This window comes from Scyliorhinus torazame, chromosome 18 (genome assembly GCF_047496885.1).
Source record: "Scyliorhinus torazame isolate Kashiwa2021f chromosome 18, sScyTor2.1, whole genome shotgun sequence".
Classification (NCBI taxonomy): domain Eukaryota; kingdom Metazoa; phylum Chordata; class Chondrichthyes; order Carcharhiniformes; family Scyliorhinidae; genus Scyliorhinus; species Scyliorhinus torazame.
Genome location: NC_092724.1, coordinates 164,908,864 through 164,925,359, shown reverse-complemented (window position 1 = coordinate 164,925,359; position 16,496 = coordinate 164,908,864). Strand labels below are relative to the sequence as shown.

The 16,496-nt window shown below is 54.2% G+C and overlaps 1 protein-coding gene across 1 annotated transcript in view; it reads right to left on the bottom strand.

The window, feature by feature from the left end:
- LOC140394757 (ran GTPase-activating protein 1-like) overlaps nt 1-16,496 on the bottom strand; it is a 608,923-nt gene that overhangs the window by 300,189 nt on the left and 292,238 nt on the right. The window contains exon 5 of the mRNA XM_072481973.1: nt 8,655-8,813. Within this exon, the coding sequence (XP_072338074.1) occupies nt 8,655-8,813 (159 nt within the window). The remainder of the gene's footprint in view (nt 1-8,654; nt 8,814-16,496) is intronic.

Below are 16,496 nucleotides of genomic sequence, written 5' to 3'. Positions count from 1 at the left end.
TGGTTTAGCACAGTGGACTAAACAGCTGGCTTGCAATGCAGAACAAGGCCGGCAGCGCGGGTTCAATTCCCGTACCGGCCTCCCCGAACAGGCGCCGGAATGTGGCGACTAGGGACTTTTCACAGTAACTTCATTGAAGCCTACTTGTGACAATAAGTGATTATTATTGTGATTAACTTTTATGTGACTGGCTCGTTTCAGTGCTGAACGGGGTGACCTTTGCAGCATCCACTCAGAAACGCATCAAGGAGGTGATGGACGCACTCTTCACAAGGAATCGCAACTATATCCATTTCGGCTGGGATCAGGCTAGCTGAGACGCAATAGGCATGGGTTTTGCCCAGATTGCAAGCTTTCCACAAGTTCAGGGCACCATTGACTACGTTCACATGGCTCCCCGATCCCCATGGCATCAAGTAGTGTAATTCGTCAACTGCAAGGTCTTCCTATCCCTAAATATTGAGCTAGTCTGTGACCACACAAAACGCATCCTCCAGGTGTGTGCTAGGTTCCAGGGAGGTTTGAGGCTTTTGAGGAACCAAAGAGATGCAGGGTTGGCTCCTCAGGAGTCAGGGATATTCCCTGAGGAAGTGGGTGATGGAGACCACAGTGTACAGCTGAGATCAGATATCATAGAGTATCATCATAGAATTTACAGTGCAGAAGGAGGCCATTCGGCCCATCGAGTCTGCACCGGCTCTTGGAAAGAGCACCCTACCCAAGGTCAACACCTCCACCCTATCCCCATAACCCAGTAACCCCATCCAACACTAAGGGCAATTTTGGACACTAAGGGCAATTTATCATGGCCAATCCACCTAACCTGCACATCTTTGGACTGTGGGAGGAAACCGGAGCACCCGGAGGAAACCCACGCAGACACGGGGAGGATGTGCAGACTCCGCACAGACAGTGACCCAACCCGGGAATCGAACATGGGACCCTGGCGCGGTGAAGCAGTTGTGCTATCCACAAGGCTACACAGAGGCTCATGCTGCTGCCGGTGCTGGAGCCCCTGTGATACAGTCGCAGAGGGTGCCATGTTGCTGCCGGTGCTGGAGTCCCTGTGATACAGTCGCAGAGGGTGCCATGTTGCTGCCGGTGCTGGAGCCCTGTGATACAGTCGCAGAGGGTGCCATGTTGCTGCCGGTGCTGGAGTCCCTGTGATACAGTCGCAGAGGGTGCCATGCTGCTGCCGGTGCTGGAGCCTCTGTGATACAGTCGCAGAGGGTGCCATGCTGCCGGTGCTGGAGTCCCTGTGATACAGTCGCAGAGGGTGCCATGTTGCTGCCGGTGCTGGAGCCCTGTGATACAGTCGCAGAGGGTGCCATGTTGCCGGTGCTGGAGTCCCTGTGATACAGTCGCAGAGGGTGCCATGTTGCCGGTGCTGGAACCCTGTGATACAGTCGCAGAGGGTGCCATGCTGCCGGTGCTGGAGTCCCTGTGATACAGTCGCAGAGGGTGCCATGTTGCCGGTGCTGGAGTCCCTGTGATACAGTCGCAGAGGGTGCCATGTTGCCGGTGCTGGAACCCTGTGATACAGTCGCAGAGGGTGCCATGTTGCCGGTGCTGGAGCCCTGTGATACAGTCGCAGAGGGTGCCATGTTGCTGCCGGTGCTGGAGCCCCTGTGATACAGTCGCAGAGGGTGCCATGTTGCCGGTGCTGGAGCCCTGTGATACAGTCGCAGAGGGTGCCATGTTGCTGCCGGTGCTGGAGCCCCTGTGATACAGTCGCAGAGGGTGCCATGTTGCCGGTGCTGGAGTCCCTGTGATACAGTCGCAGAGGGTGCCATGTTGCCGGTGCTGGAGCCCTGTGATACAGTCGCAGAGGGTGCCATGTTGCTGCCGGTGCTGGAGTCCCTGTGAGACAGTCGCAGAGGGTGCCATGCTGCCGGTGCTGGAGTCCCTGTGATACAGTCGCAGAGGGTGCCATGTTGCTGCCGGTGCTGGAGCCTCTGTGATACAGTCGCAGAGGGTGCCATGTTGCCGGTGCTGGAGTCCCTGTGATACAGTCGCAGAGGGTGCCATGTTGCCGGTGCTGGAGTCCCTGTGATACAGTCGCAGAGGGTGCCATGTTGCTGCCGGTGCCGGAGTCCCTGTGAGACAGTCGCAGAGGGTGCCATGTTGCCGGTGCTGGAGCCCTGTGATACAGTCGCAGAGGGTGCCATGCTGCCGGTGCTGGAGTCCCTGTGATACAGTCGCAGAGGGTGCCATGTTGCCGGTGCTGGAACCCTGTGATACAGTCGCAGAGGGTGCCATGTTGCCGGTGCTGGAGCCCTGTGATACAGTCGCAGAGGGTGCCATGTTGCCGGTGCTGGAGCCCCTGTGATACAGTCGCAGAGGGTGCCATGTTGCTGCCGGTGCTGGAGTCCCTGTGATACAGTCGCAGAGGGTGCCATGTTGCTGCCGGTGCTGGAGCCCCTGTGATACAGTCGCAGAGGGTGCCATGTTGCTGCCGGTGCCGGAGTCCCTGTGAGACAGTCGCAGAGGGTGCCATGCTGCCGATGCTGGAGTCCCTGTGATACAGTCACAGAGGGTGCCATGTTGCTGCCGGTGCTGGAACCCTGTGATACAGTCGCAGAGGGTGCCATGTTGCCGGTGCTGGAGCCCTGTGATACAGTCGCAGAGGGTGCCATGCTGCCGGTGCTGGAGTCCCTGTGATACAGTCGCAGAGGGTGCCATGTTGCCGGTGCTGGAACCCTGTGATACAGTCGCAGAGGGTGCCATGTTGCCGGTGCTGGAGCCCTGTGATACAGTCGCAGAGGGTGCCATGTTGCCGGTGCTGGAGCCCCTGTGATACAGTCGCAGAGGGTGCCATGTTGCTGCCGGTGCTGGAGTCCCTGTGATACAGTCGCAGAGGGTGCCATGCTGCTGCCGGTGCTGGAGCCCCTGTGATACAGTCGCAGAGGGTGCCATGTTGCCGGTGCTGGAGCCCCTGTGATACAGTCGCAGAGGGTGCCATGTTGCTGCCGGTGCTGGAGCCCCTGTGATACAGTCGCAGAGGGTGCCATGTTGCCGGTGCTGGAGCCCTGTGATACAATCGCAGAGGGTGCCATGCTGCTGCCGGTGCTGGAACCCTGTGATACAGTCGCAGAGGGTGCCATGCTGCCGGTGCTGGAGTCCCTGTGATACAGTCGCAGAGGGTGCCATGCTGCTGCCGGTGCTGGAGCCTCTGTGATACAGTCGCAGAGGGTGCCCGGTGCTGGAGCCCCTGTGATACAGTCGCAGAGGGTGCCATGTTGCTGCCAGTGCTGGAGCCCCTGTGATACAGTCGCAGAGGGTGCCATGTTGCCGGTGCTGGAGCCCTGTGATACAGTCGCAGAGGGTGCCATGTTGCTGCCGGTGCTGGAGCCCCTGTGATACAGTCGCAGAGGGTGCCATGCTGCCGGTGCTGGAACCCTGTGATACAGTCGCAGAGGGTGCCATGCTGCTGCCGGTGCTGGAACCCTGTGATACAGTCGCAGAGGGTGCCATGCTGCTGGTGCTGCAGTCCCTGTGATACAGTCGCAGAGGGTGCCATGTTGCTGCCGGTGCTGGAGCCCTGTGATACAGTCGCAGAGGGTGCCATGCTGCCGGTCCTGGAGTCCCTGTGATACAGTCGCAGAGGGTGCCATGTTGCTGCCGGTGCTGGAGTCCCTGTGATACAGTCGCAGAGGGTGCCATGTTGCTGCCGGTGCTGGAGTCCCTGTGATACAGTCGCAGAGGGTGCCATGCTGCCGGTGCTGGAGTCCCTGTGATACAGTCGCAGAGGGTGCCATGTTGCCGGTGCTGGAGTCCCTGTGATACAGTCGCAGAGGGTGCCATGTTGCTGCCGGTGCTGGAGCCCTGTGATACAGTCGCAGAGGGTGCCATGCTGCCGGTGCTGGAGTCCCTGTGATACAGTCGCAGAGGGTGCCATGTTGCTGCCGGTGCTGGAGTCCCTGTGATACAGTCGCAGAGGGTGCCATGTTGCTGCCGGTGCTGGAGTCCCTGTGATACAGTCGCAGAGGGTGCCATGCTGCCGGTGCTGGAGTCCCTGTGATACAGTCGCAGAGGGTGCCATGTTGCCGGTGCTGGAGCCCCTGTGATACAGTCGCAGAGGGTGCCATGTTGCTGCCGGTGCTGGAGCCCTGTGATACAGTCGCAGAGGGTGCCATGCTGCCGGTGCTGGAGTCCCTGTGATACAGTCGCAGAGGGTGCCATGCTGCCGGTGCTGGAACCCTGTGATACAGTCGCAGAGGGTGCCATGTTGCTGCCGGTGCTGGAGTCCCTGTGATACAGTCGCAGAGGGTGCCATGCTGCTGTGTCCTTCACAACCTGGTGCTTCAATGAGGGGGACAAGCTGCCAAATGACGAGATGGCGGAGCAGCGCGTTTCCTCAGATGAAGAGAACACGGAGGTGAACGATGACGAGGAGGTCCTGGAGGGCGAGGAAGTCAGCCATCAGGCAGGGGCAATGGCCAGGAGAGACGGAAGGGCTCGGGGCGTGCTCATGGCCGCCCGATTCATGGATGGTGATGATTAGGGCCAATTATACTGTCCCTCCTATGTTCATTGCTCTCCCATGCGACTGCTGAGAGAGCACTCACTCATTGATAACGCCCATGTCTTGGGAAGAGAATGGTCGCCCATAGTTGCAACGTTGCAGAAGGATGGTGATGACTTGAAGTGGTGACAGTGCATTGCTCCTCAAAGAGTGACTGCGAATGTCTGACTCCTGTCTGGCTGAAGGCAGTTCACTTACTCTCAGCGACCAGGAGCATATCAGGATGATGCAATGCGGAGAGTTTGATCTCTCATAGTCTAGGCTCCTCCTCAGTTATCTCTGCCCTTGTGGCTTTGGAGGCCAATCCACACTCTTCAGAAGGATTAAGCTGATGGGCTACAGGTGCAGAGAGCAAACAATGACAATGACTGTGTTGCGTGACGGTGGCCTGAGCATTGTGGGGTCGTTCTCATTATCAAGCAGAAACAGAGCTGATTGGCACATTCTGTCATTGTGAGGGGCAACAGCCAACATGCCCCTTGGAGAGAGCAGATGGAGGAGGTGCTGGACTGAGCATCCAGCTTCTTTGTTGAACATGAATGCCGTTGCCTCAACGACACGACAGGAAGACATCTCGTGAGGGCAGGAACCATACAGACGCTGCAAAAAGTAAGAGCTTATTTACAGAGGTGGGAAATTATTCACCGGGGTGGACTCTATGTACAAGTGACCAACACCCATGTCTACACTCTCCCCAGGAGCCACAGTGGAGGTGGAGGCAACCTGCTGTCAGCCACACCTTGTTGACTGTGATGACCTTGGTGGACGTGCTCTGGAGAGCCCCGACCCGGAGGGCGCCGGCCTGCTCTCGGGGCCCCGCTGTGTGGCAGTGCCACCCTCCCCGGCCTCTGGGACTGGAGCTCTTTCAGTCACAGGGAGAGGGTAGTCGGACGGGCTGGACACTGCCGCAGACACCTGGGTGGATGGTTCTGGGATGTGCACCAGCTTCCTCTCCACTCTAAGGGTGCCCAAGGCCTTCTCCTTTGGATAGAGGGGCAGCTGGAGTGCGTTTGCAAAACAACTGGAGGGAGGGCTCCATCTGGACCTGTAAAGACTTAATTACCTGCAAAGACTCGCATTCAAAGTATCGTCTCGCATCTTTGACTTTTTGTATATATATATGTTTCTGGAACCCACCTCTTTATTCACCTGAGGAAGGAGCAGTGCTCCGAAAGCGAGTGTTTGAAACAAACCTGTTGGACTTTAACCTGGTGTTGTAAGACTTCTTACTGAGCTCACCCCAGTCCAACGCCGCCATCTCCACATCAAAGAAAACATAAATCTTTTGCAAGTAGTCCAATAATGTCATTGGGTGGTTGCTATTTTTAAGATTCCATTAAGTGCGGGTGACATGGAGCTTAATGCTAGCGAGCAACACAGAGCTAGTGGTATAATTACATTCTCACAGCTCCACTTCATTTTCTTTGAGTTGTTTTAAGATAGGAAAGAAACTATATAAATGCATTTTCTTTCTTTCTAAGTACACACCAATCTACACAAACAATTATTTTTAGTCCTGTACCATTCTAAATGGGTGGCAGTCTCAAACCAGCGGTTAGTATAACCACTGTCACACACTCTCTAACCGTGTCATCAACTTTATTCTCCTCCATGACCTCTGCAGCATGACCAGACTATTTCGAGCTGTTCGGAATGTGGGAAATTAATGAGGTTAACAGTGAACTTGAGATGAAAACAAAATAACAGACAAGTAATAAAACTATCAGGCGTCCCGAGGAAAACGAGATGTGATTTGCCCAGTAACAAGATTAGCAGGTACTTAGAGACATTGAAGTGTGACTGGCCATTTCAGAAATATTGTTTACCAGAGATCAGTGGGGCCATGCGAATGTCAGCCAAATCTACAGGGCGGGACATCAAAGAGACTGAATAGTATAACTGCTAGCACTCTCATTGGGGAAGCAGGCCAGTCCCAGCTATCTTCCGAGCCAGGGAGGCTTGTTCCAGCTAACATTTAGAGCCATGGCAGACTGCAGATATTCTCCTCGAAAAGATGCAGTTTCGTGCCTTCACTGAACCAGGAAGAGACGTGTTCGCAGACTTGGTGAGTGGTATTGTGTGGTAACTATGAGATGGGTTTGACCCTTATAGAATTACTAAAATTGGATGTTGCTGGGAAAAGGGTTGTCTCAGTGAGTTCAGGGAAAATGAATATACTTTGGGAACAAGAGGTAACTTTAGATAAAATGGTGTGTTTCATTCCAAATATACTTGGGGGTGTATTTAGTCTTTTGTCTTTTTTTTCTTCTTTCACTTTAATAAATATTCTTTTTATTTTATAAATTTAGAGCACCCAGTTAATTTTTTCCAATTAAGGGGCAATTTAGCGTGGTCAATCCACCTACCCTGCACATCTTTGGGTTGTGGGGGCGAAACCCACGCAGACACGGGGAGAATGTGCAAACTCCACACGGACAGTGACCCAGGGCCGGGATTGAACCTGGGACCTCGGCGCCATGAGGCAGCAGGGCTAACCACTGCATAACAACGTTTCAAGTAATCCCTCAGGGTTTTGAGATACTGTCACAGGTAACATCAGTGGAGTTCTTAACACAGCATACAGATCATCTTTAACTTGAGCTGAGTTTCTGGCCCTCTGCATCACAAAGATCGCTTACTTCCACGTCTATATTCTCAACTGTTTCCACACCTACTGTACTGCCACGAAAACCCTCATTCATGCCTTTGTCACCTACAGGTTGAACTATGCAAATGCTGTCGTGACCAGGCCCATTCACCACCATCCATAAACTTCAGCTCATTCAAAGCTTGGCTGCCAATATCCTATTCAGGCACCAAATCTTGCTTGTCCACTAAACTTGTCTTTTACATTGAATCCTGTTCCCTGAGCTTCTCAAATGTAAAATGTTAAAGTTTAAATCCGTTTGTGGCCTTGCTTCTTCCCATTCTCTGCTACTTCCTCTAGCCTGAGAAGCCCGTTAGATCCCTGCATTTCTCTGGCTCACACCTTCCACCATCTTTGCTTCACCATCGCTGGCTGTGCCTTCAGCTGCTGAGCCCGCCTGGAATTCCCTCTGTCCTCTCTGCTGTCCCATTTCTCTCTCACCTTTTAAGACATTCCTTAAAACCAACCTCTTTGACCCTCCGAATGTCTCCTCCTGTGGGTAAATATCCATTTTATCCTCCTGCTTCTACGAAGCGACTTGGGATGTGTTGTGACATTGAAGGGGCTGAATAAATACAATCTGTTATTGCTAATCTCCTGAGAGATGATAAACAACCCATTTACACGCATCATTATTCAGAAACAAATAGGCTGCAGTTTCTTATGAAGACCTTAAAGTATGGAGCAGATCCTGCGGCAGATAAAATCTGCCTGTTTCCCTTCCTTCACTCACTCCACTATTCCCATTTATAATCCCCTGTAGACATGCGATATTCAAACATTTCAGAATCTGTTTTATGCAGATCACTTCACGTGGATTAGATGGGGGGTGGGGGAGTTATGTGCAAAGGAGTGGGGGCGGGGGGCAGATTATGCAATTCATCATCACAGTCCTAACTGGAAAAGAGCCAATAGGTGAACAAATTCACTCCTTTCCATTCCACGGTGCTTTTCCTGCTCCGAGATCACCACCAAATCCAATTGGGAATTCAGGAGAAAAGTCCTTAGTCGGAGAGTGCTGCTGATGTGGAACTCACTCCCACAGGGAGTGGTTGAAGTGAGAAATGGGGGAGAACGTGAGGGAGAAAGGAATAGAAGGAAATGCTGATAGGGTTGGATATGTCGCTGGTTTAGCTCAGTGGGCTAGATAGCTGGTTTGTGATGCAGAACAAGGTCAGCAGCGGGGGGTTCAATTCCCGCACCAGCTTACCCGAACAGGCGCCAGAATGTGGCGACTAGGGGCGTTTCACAGTAACTTCATACTTGTGACAATAAAAGGTTATTATTATTAGTATTGGGTGGTATATGGAGCATGAACAATCAGCCAGGACCAATTGGGCTGGCTGCCTCGTTTCTGTGCTGTAAATACTATTGACTCTGTCCCTGGTTTTCACTCTTCTCCTTTCTGCACTCCTTGTCCAAGCAACATGTGCGATACGAGGGGAAGGTGAAGCAGCAGCTCTCCCAAAGGTGCACACGTACCTCTGCCATGCAGGCTGCCCCGGTTTCAGTGAAGATGTTGTCATTGAGGTTGAGGATCTGCAGGTTGGTGTTCTTTGTGAAAGCCACAGCCAAAGCACTGATACCCTGGTGGGTAATTCCATTCTGTGGCATCTGCACTTCTTCCAAAGTTCCAAGGAGCTGAACAAAAGAAAAATTAATATTTCAAGTTCTCCTGCAGCACCGAGACATTAAATCACATCGCATTTCTAGTGTAAGGCACAAGTTTGGGAGCTGCCAGCTGTAGCGTTGCCTTATCTGTGAAAGACAGAGCATATGTGTTGATCTTATTGCAAAGTGGTTTCTAACAGACACATGATCAATCACTGGTGATCAGGTTAGAAGCCAGTTTGAAAGGGTAACTCTCTCAGTCAATATAAATGAGACGATGTTTAACCAGTCTTATCAGATGCACTGCTATTGATTAAATTCCACTAGAGAATCCGGTACAAACAAATATTTATCGACTTTCACTGTTGAAGGAAAATTTGCATTTTTGTAGCACCTTCCATGACCTCAGGATAGACAAAGCGCTTCACAGTCAATGAAATACTTTTGATATATAATCACTAGTGTAATGTTGGCAGCCAATTTGCACACAGCAAGATCCCAGAAACAGCAATGAGATAAATGGTCAGATGTTGGGTGCAATTCAACCGTGGTATTGAGTCCGGTGCCGATCGGAGCGCACTGAGTGATCGCAGGAGAGGGCAAAATCGAGATTCGCGCCGGGCGCAAACCATTTTACAATTCACCCGGCCCACTCCCGATGGCGAGTTCCGTATCTCGCCCATCTTATTAACGAGATTAAAGTCAAAGGCAGCACCCTCCTGGGAGTCAACAAACTCCCCAGTGAGAAGTGACATGGGCGTCGTTTAGTACTCCTTTACAAAAACGGAGAACTGGCGCAAGGGCTTCCGAGGGGAAGGGCGGAGGCGAGTTAGCCCTTTCCATTTTCTGAAATGAAGCTCAAGGGCACCTGAACTGCTGCTCCAGTGCTCAGGAGGGATGGGGAGCCCTTCAGGTGGGTTGGGGTTGTTTGGGGGGGCTGGAGGGGTCCAGGTTAGGGGTTACCCCTGGGCTGAGGGGGTTAAGGGGCTTTGCATTGGTGAGGCCTTCAAGTCATCTTTAAATATTGTGGAGACCCAGAACAGGGGCAACCACAGCCTGTCTGACCCACCAAACTCCCCCGGGACAGAGCCACGCTGCAGCCTGTCTGACCCACCAAACTCCCCCGGGACAGAGCCACGCGGCAGCCTGTCTGACCCACCAAACTCCCCCGGGACAGAGCCACGCGGCAGCCTGCCTGACCCACCAAACTCCCCCGGGACAGAGCCACGCGGCAGCCTGTCTGACCCACCAAACTCCCCCGGGACAGAGCCACGCGGCAGCCTGCCTGACCCACCAAACTCCCCTGGGACAGAGCCACGCTGCAGCCTGTCTGACCCACCAAACTCCCCTGGGACAGAGCCACGCGGGAGCCTGTCTGACCCACCAAACTCCCCTGGGACAGAGCCACGCGGCAGCCTGTCTGTCCCACCAAACTCCCCCGGGACAGAGCCACGCGGCAGTCTGTCTGTCCCACCAAACTCCCCCGGGACAGAGCCACGCGGGAGCCTGTCTGTCCCACCAAACTCCCCCGGGACAGAGCCACGCGGCAGCCTGTCTGACCCACCAAACTCCCCCGGGACAGAGCCACGCGGCAGCCTGTCTGACCCACCAAACTCCCCCGGGACAGAGCCACGCGGGAGCCTGTCTGTCCCACCAAACTCCCCAGGACAGAGCCATGCGGCAGCCTGTCTGACTCACCAAACTCCCCCGGGACAGAGCCACGCGGGAGCCTGTCTGACCCACCAAACTCCCCCGGGACAGAGCCACGCGGGAGCCTGTCTGACTCACCAAACTCCCCTGGGACAGAGCCACGCTGCAGCCTGTCTGACCCACCAAACTCCCCCGGGACAGAGCCACGCTGCAGCCTGTCTGACCCACCAAACTCCCCCGGACAGAGCCACGCGGGAGCCTGTCTGACTCACCAAACTCCCCCGGGACAGAGCCACGCTGCAGCCTGTCTGACCCACCAAACTCCCCCGGGACAGAGCCACGCGGGAGCCTGTCTGACTCACCAAACTCCCCTGGGACAGAGCCACGCTGCAGCCTGTCTGACCCACCAAACTCCCCCGGGACAGAGCCACGCTGCAGCCTGTCTGACCCACCAAACTCCCCCGGACAGAGCCACGCGGGAGCCTGTCTGACTCACCAAACTCCCCCGGGACAGAGCCACGCTGCAGCCTGTCTGACCCACCAAACTCCCCTGGGACAGAGCCACGCGGGAGCCTGTCTGACTCACCAAACTCCCCCGGGACAGAGCCACGCTGCAGCCTGTCTGACCCACCAAACTCCCCCGGACAGAGCCACGCGGGAGCCTGTCTGACCCACCAAACTCCCCCGGGACAGAGCCACGCGGGAGCCTGTCTGTCCCACCAAACTCCCCCGGGACAGAGCCACGCGGGAGCCTGTCTGACTCACCAAACTCCCCCGGGACAGAGCCACGCGGGAGCCTGTCTGACCCACCAAACTCCCCTGGGACAGAGCCACGCGGGAGCCTGTCTGACTCACCAAACTCCCCCGGGACAGAGCCACGCGGGAGCCTGTCTGACCCACCAAACTCCCCCGAGACAGAGCCATGCGGCAGCCTGTCTGTCCCACCAAACTCCCCCGGGACAGAGCCACGCGGGAGCCTGTCTGACCCACCAAACTCCCCCGGGACAGAGCCACGCGGGAGCCTGTCTGACTCACCAAACTCCCCTGGGACAGAGCCACGCGGGAGCCTGTCTGACCCACCAAACTCCCCCGGGACAGAGCCACGCGGGAGCCTGTCTGACTCACCAAACTCCCCTGGGACAGAGCCACGCGGGAGCCTGTCTGACCCACCAAACTCCCCCAGGACAGAGCCACGCGGCAGCCTGTCTGTCCCACCAAACTCCCCCGGGACAGAGCCACGCGGCAGCCTGTCTGTCCCACCAAACTCCCCCGGGACAGAGCCATGCGGCAGCCTGTCTGTCCCACCAAACTCCCCCGGACAGAGCCACGCGGCAGCCTGTCTGTCCCACCAAACTCCCCCGGGACAGAGCCATGCGGCAGCCTGTCTGTCCCACCAAACTCCCCCGGGACAGAGCCACGCTGCAGCCTGTCTGTCCCACCAAACTCCCCCGGGACAGAGCCACGCTGCAGCCTGTCTGTCCCACCAAACTCCCCCGGGACAGAGCCACGCTGCAGCCTGTCTGTCCCACCAAACTCCCCCGGGACAGAGCCACGCGGCAGCCTGTCTGTCCCACCAAACTCCCCCAGGACAGAGCCACGCGGCAGCCTGTCTGTCCCACCAAACTCCCCCGAGACAGAGCCACGCTGCAGCCTGTCTGTCCCACCAAACTCCCCCGGGACAGAGCCACGCGGCAGCCTGTCTGTCCCACCAAACTCCCCCGGGACAGAGCCACGCTGCAGCCTGTCTGTCCCACCAAACTCCCCCGGGACAGAGCCACGCGGCAGCCTGTCTGTCCCACCAAACTCCCCCGGGACAGAGCCACGCGGCAGCCTGTCTGTCCCACCACACTCCCCCAGGTCAGAGCCATGCTGCAACTTCTCTCATGAAAGTCAATTTTACTCCCCTTGACTGTGAGTAGCCTCTAGCTTCACAATTGAAGGCTATTTCAAAGGAGGAATTGGCCTTGTTAGTTGTCAAAGCACTTCATGCTCCTGAACTCTGAACTGCTTCCTCAAAGAGGCTATGGAGTAGTTTAGGGAATTATGTTTAATTATGTAATTCTGGAGTTTAGAGCAGAATGTTTAATAGTGCCATTCTCCTACAGAAACTTGGTCATCTACAATGGCATGAGCATGAGATACTCCTTTGCCCTGATGGAGTGCTGGACTAAAATATATAGACACCAGACTGATCTCAGTCAAAGATTTTTTTTTTTAAATTTCGAGTACCCAATTCATTTTTTCCAATTAAGGGGCAATTTAGCGTGGCCAATCCACCTACCCTGCACATCTTTGGGTTGTGGGGGCGAAACCCACGCAGACACGGGGAGAATGTGCAAACTCCACACGGACAGTGACCCAGAGCTGGGATCGAACCTGGGAGCTCAGCGTTGTGAGGCAGCAGTGCTAACCACTGTGCCACCGTGCTGTCACATCTCAGTCAAAGATATAGTCAAATTACAAATATTGCCCCCAGTGTCCTGGGCTAATGTGGAAACATAATCAGCCAGGTTCTTATTCTTAGTACCATGTAGTGTCTCGTGCAGAATATCCAAAACGTTTTACACACATGGGGCGGGATTCTCCGATATCGGAGCGATGTCCGCCGACCGGCACAAAAAACGGCGCAAATCAGTCCGTCATCGCGCCGTCCCAAAGGTGCGGAAGTCTCCGCATCTTGAGGGGCCGAGCCCTCACCTTGAGGGGCTAGGCCCGCGCCGGACTGATTTCTGCCCCGCCAGCTGGCGGGAAAGGCCTTTGGTGCCCCGCCAGCTGGCGCGGAAATGACTTCTCCGGGCGGCGCATGCGCGGGAGCGTCAGCGGCCGCTCACGGCATCCCCGCGCATGCGCAGTGGAGGGAGTCTCTTCCGCCTCCGCCATGGTGGAGACCGTGGCGCAGGTGGAAGGAAAAGAGTGCCCCCACGGCACAGGCCCGCCCGCGGATCGGTGGGCCCCGAATGCGGGCCAGGCCACCGTGGGGGTAACCCCCGGGGCGTGATCACCCACCAGGACCCCGGAGCCCGCCCGCGCCACCGTGTCCCGTCGTCCCAAAGGTGGTTCAATCCACGCCGGCTGGCGTGGGTTTACAGCGGCGGGACTGTAATCGCCGGGGGAATCCCGCCGACCGGCGCGGCACGATTCCCGCCCCCGCCGAATCTCTGGTGGCGGAGAATTCGCGACACGGCGGGGACGGGATTCACGCCGGCCCCCGGCGATTCTCCGACCCGGTGGGGTGTCGGAGTATCGTGCCCATTAATTACTTTGAATAGCATTCACCAGTTCTATGGGAATATTCCTGCAGATAATACATGAATATTATAGCAGCTCCAGTAATCAGCCCTCAGGTGCACAACTTTAAACAAGAAAAAAAGACCAAGGAACGAACGACTGAGTAGAAAAGGAAGATGTAAATAGCCATCAAGTAAGTTAAAGGGCAGCATGATGGCAGCTACAGTTCAGCGCAGCAAAATGCGAGGTAATAACTTGGTCAGAATTGCTGATGGAAGAATAATCTTAACAGGGAAATACCAACGGGGAGGGGCGTTAGGTCTACAAAGGATTTTTTGTGACTATGTTCTGTTTGGAAGTACATAAGGCATTGAATTACAATTCACAGATTAAAATACTGATCCAAAGAAATGGCTTCATCATCTTAGATTAAATTTAATTCCAGAAAAACCTTCTTTGCATTAAAGTTTGTGAGAATAAGGGTAGTGACACACAAAGTTAATCAAGGTGTTTCATAGAATTTTTAGAATCATAGAATTTACAGTGCAGAAGGAGGCCATTCGGCCCACCGAATCTGCACCAGTTCTTGGAAAGAGCACCCTACCCAAGCCCACACCTCCACCCTATCCCCATAACCCCACCCAACACTAAGGGTAATTTTGGGCACTAAGGGCAATTTATCCTGGCCAATCCACCTACCCTGCACATCTTTGGACTGTGGGAGGAAACCGGAGCACCCGGAGGAAACCCACGCAGACACGGGGAGAACGTGCAGACTCCGCACAGACAGTGATCCAAGCCGGGAATCGAACCTGGGACCCTGGAGCTGTGAAGTAATTGTGCTAACCACAATGCGACCGTGCTGCCCACAAGGAGGATAAATTCTATGTAACTATGGATATTAAGGAATGTGCAGAAAATGTAGGGAATTGAGAATTAAAAACTTGATTTACCACGGCTGGTAAAAGTGATGGAGCAAATTGAATTGGCCAAATGAGCTGCTCCTGTAATAGTGCCCCTTGTACTCAAGAAAACCTCAGCTGAAAATAAATGGATAACCTTTACGATCATATTACTGAATGCACAAGATAAATATATAATAAGGGTTGGATTAAAGGTAGTTTGAAGAAATGTAGCCCCAAGGCTTTGTGAAAAGTGCTAAGGAAGCCTATAGGGAGGAAGCAAGGGAACGATTGGTGTGATACAGGATTTTTCCAGTTCGAGGGGTAAAGGAAGAATTAGCCATGAGCTTTGCTCCAGAAACCAAACCAAGAGCAAGACATTCTCCTTTAGAATTATTGCAGGAAGTGGGTAATGAGTACAGAGTAGGGTGTGATTTAATTCGCGCAGAATTTGGTGACGAGACGAGACCATTGAATCACACGAGAGGCCTCTCGCTGGGTTCGCGATGCTCGAAAAGTCGCGATCTGGATCACGCCCTCACTGTTTAAGTGAGCCATAGGGTTCATTTAAATATGTCTACTCTGGATTTGTCCGGGAACTAACAGCCGTACCTGGGAGACCTGCCAGGACACCATTTAGCACTGGATTCTGCAATTGTTGACCATGCGTAATGGCACCAGGGGGTCTCCCAGGACATTAGAAATCCCCAGGTGGTCGGGTTCTGGGCGGTACCCTGGCTCTCCCACTGGCACCTAGGCATCTTGCCATTGCCAGCCTGACACCATGGCAGTGTCTCCTGGGAACCCTGGTAGTGACAGGCTGGCAGTGCCAAGGTGCCTGTTTTCCATGCCAGGGCTCAGGCCCGGCGGTGCCTTGCCATCTAGAAGAGCTGGGATGAGGGGTGGGGGGCTCGAGTACCCTGCAAGAGGTAAGTTGGGTGCAGTGGGAGGGGTCCAGGAGCCACAGTGGAGTGGCTGGGGGGGGGGGGTTTGAAAGATTGGGGTGGCATTTAAAAATGGTGTCCTGATCTGCAAATACTCTTCCTGCATTGGCAAGCTGAGCTTGTCTGTGCAGGAAATGATGTAAATGAGGCCTCAGCAGGGCATTCCTCGCCCAAGCAAAAAAAAACAGCAAAGTGCTGTTAAATAGCGGTGTCTTTGCCGGCACTACAGACATAAGGATCCAGGAGACCCTTGTAGGTGAATAAAAACGAGTTTATTGTAGACTTAGAAAACAGCGGTTATATTCCACGAGTCCCACAGGAAGATCGATTCAGGTATCCCTCTGAGCCTCATGAGGGTTATTACAAAACCCTTCCTCGAAAGGCCTCCTGAAATTGTAGCTCTTCAAATCACTCCTTTTGTTAGTGCCATTAACACTGCTCTGCTATCTCTCTTGTCTCCATGGGCTTTGGCAGATCTTACCAATGGTGAAATTGCAAGCTGCTGTTTTAGGTGTGATGTGCTCGAAAATGTTCACAGTATAAATGGGATATGGTAGTGTAGTGGTTATACTACTGGATGAGGAGGCCAAAGGCCCATACTAATAACCTTTGGCGAAGGAAATCTGCCGTCCTTACCTGGTCTGGCCTACTGTGGCTCCAGCCCCACAGTAATATGATTGACTCTGAAGTGGCCAAGCAAGAACAACAGTTCAAGAAGGCAGCTCACCACCACCTTCTCAAGGGTAATTAGGGATGGGCAACAAATGCCGGCCTAGCCAGTGAGGCCCACATCCCTTGACTGAATAAAATAAATTAACACGCACGGTGAACCGTTGGTCTGATTTATGCACAAGAGGATGAGCTTTCTGCTTGTGAATGGGGAAGACAAACATCTGCTCTGATTGCTCTCTCTCACCAGAGGCCTTTTAGCCAGCATCAGTGCACAGAACCCAAGAAAAAGGGAAGAAAGAGAAGAAAAGTCACACATT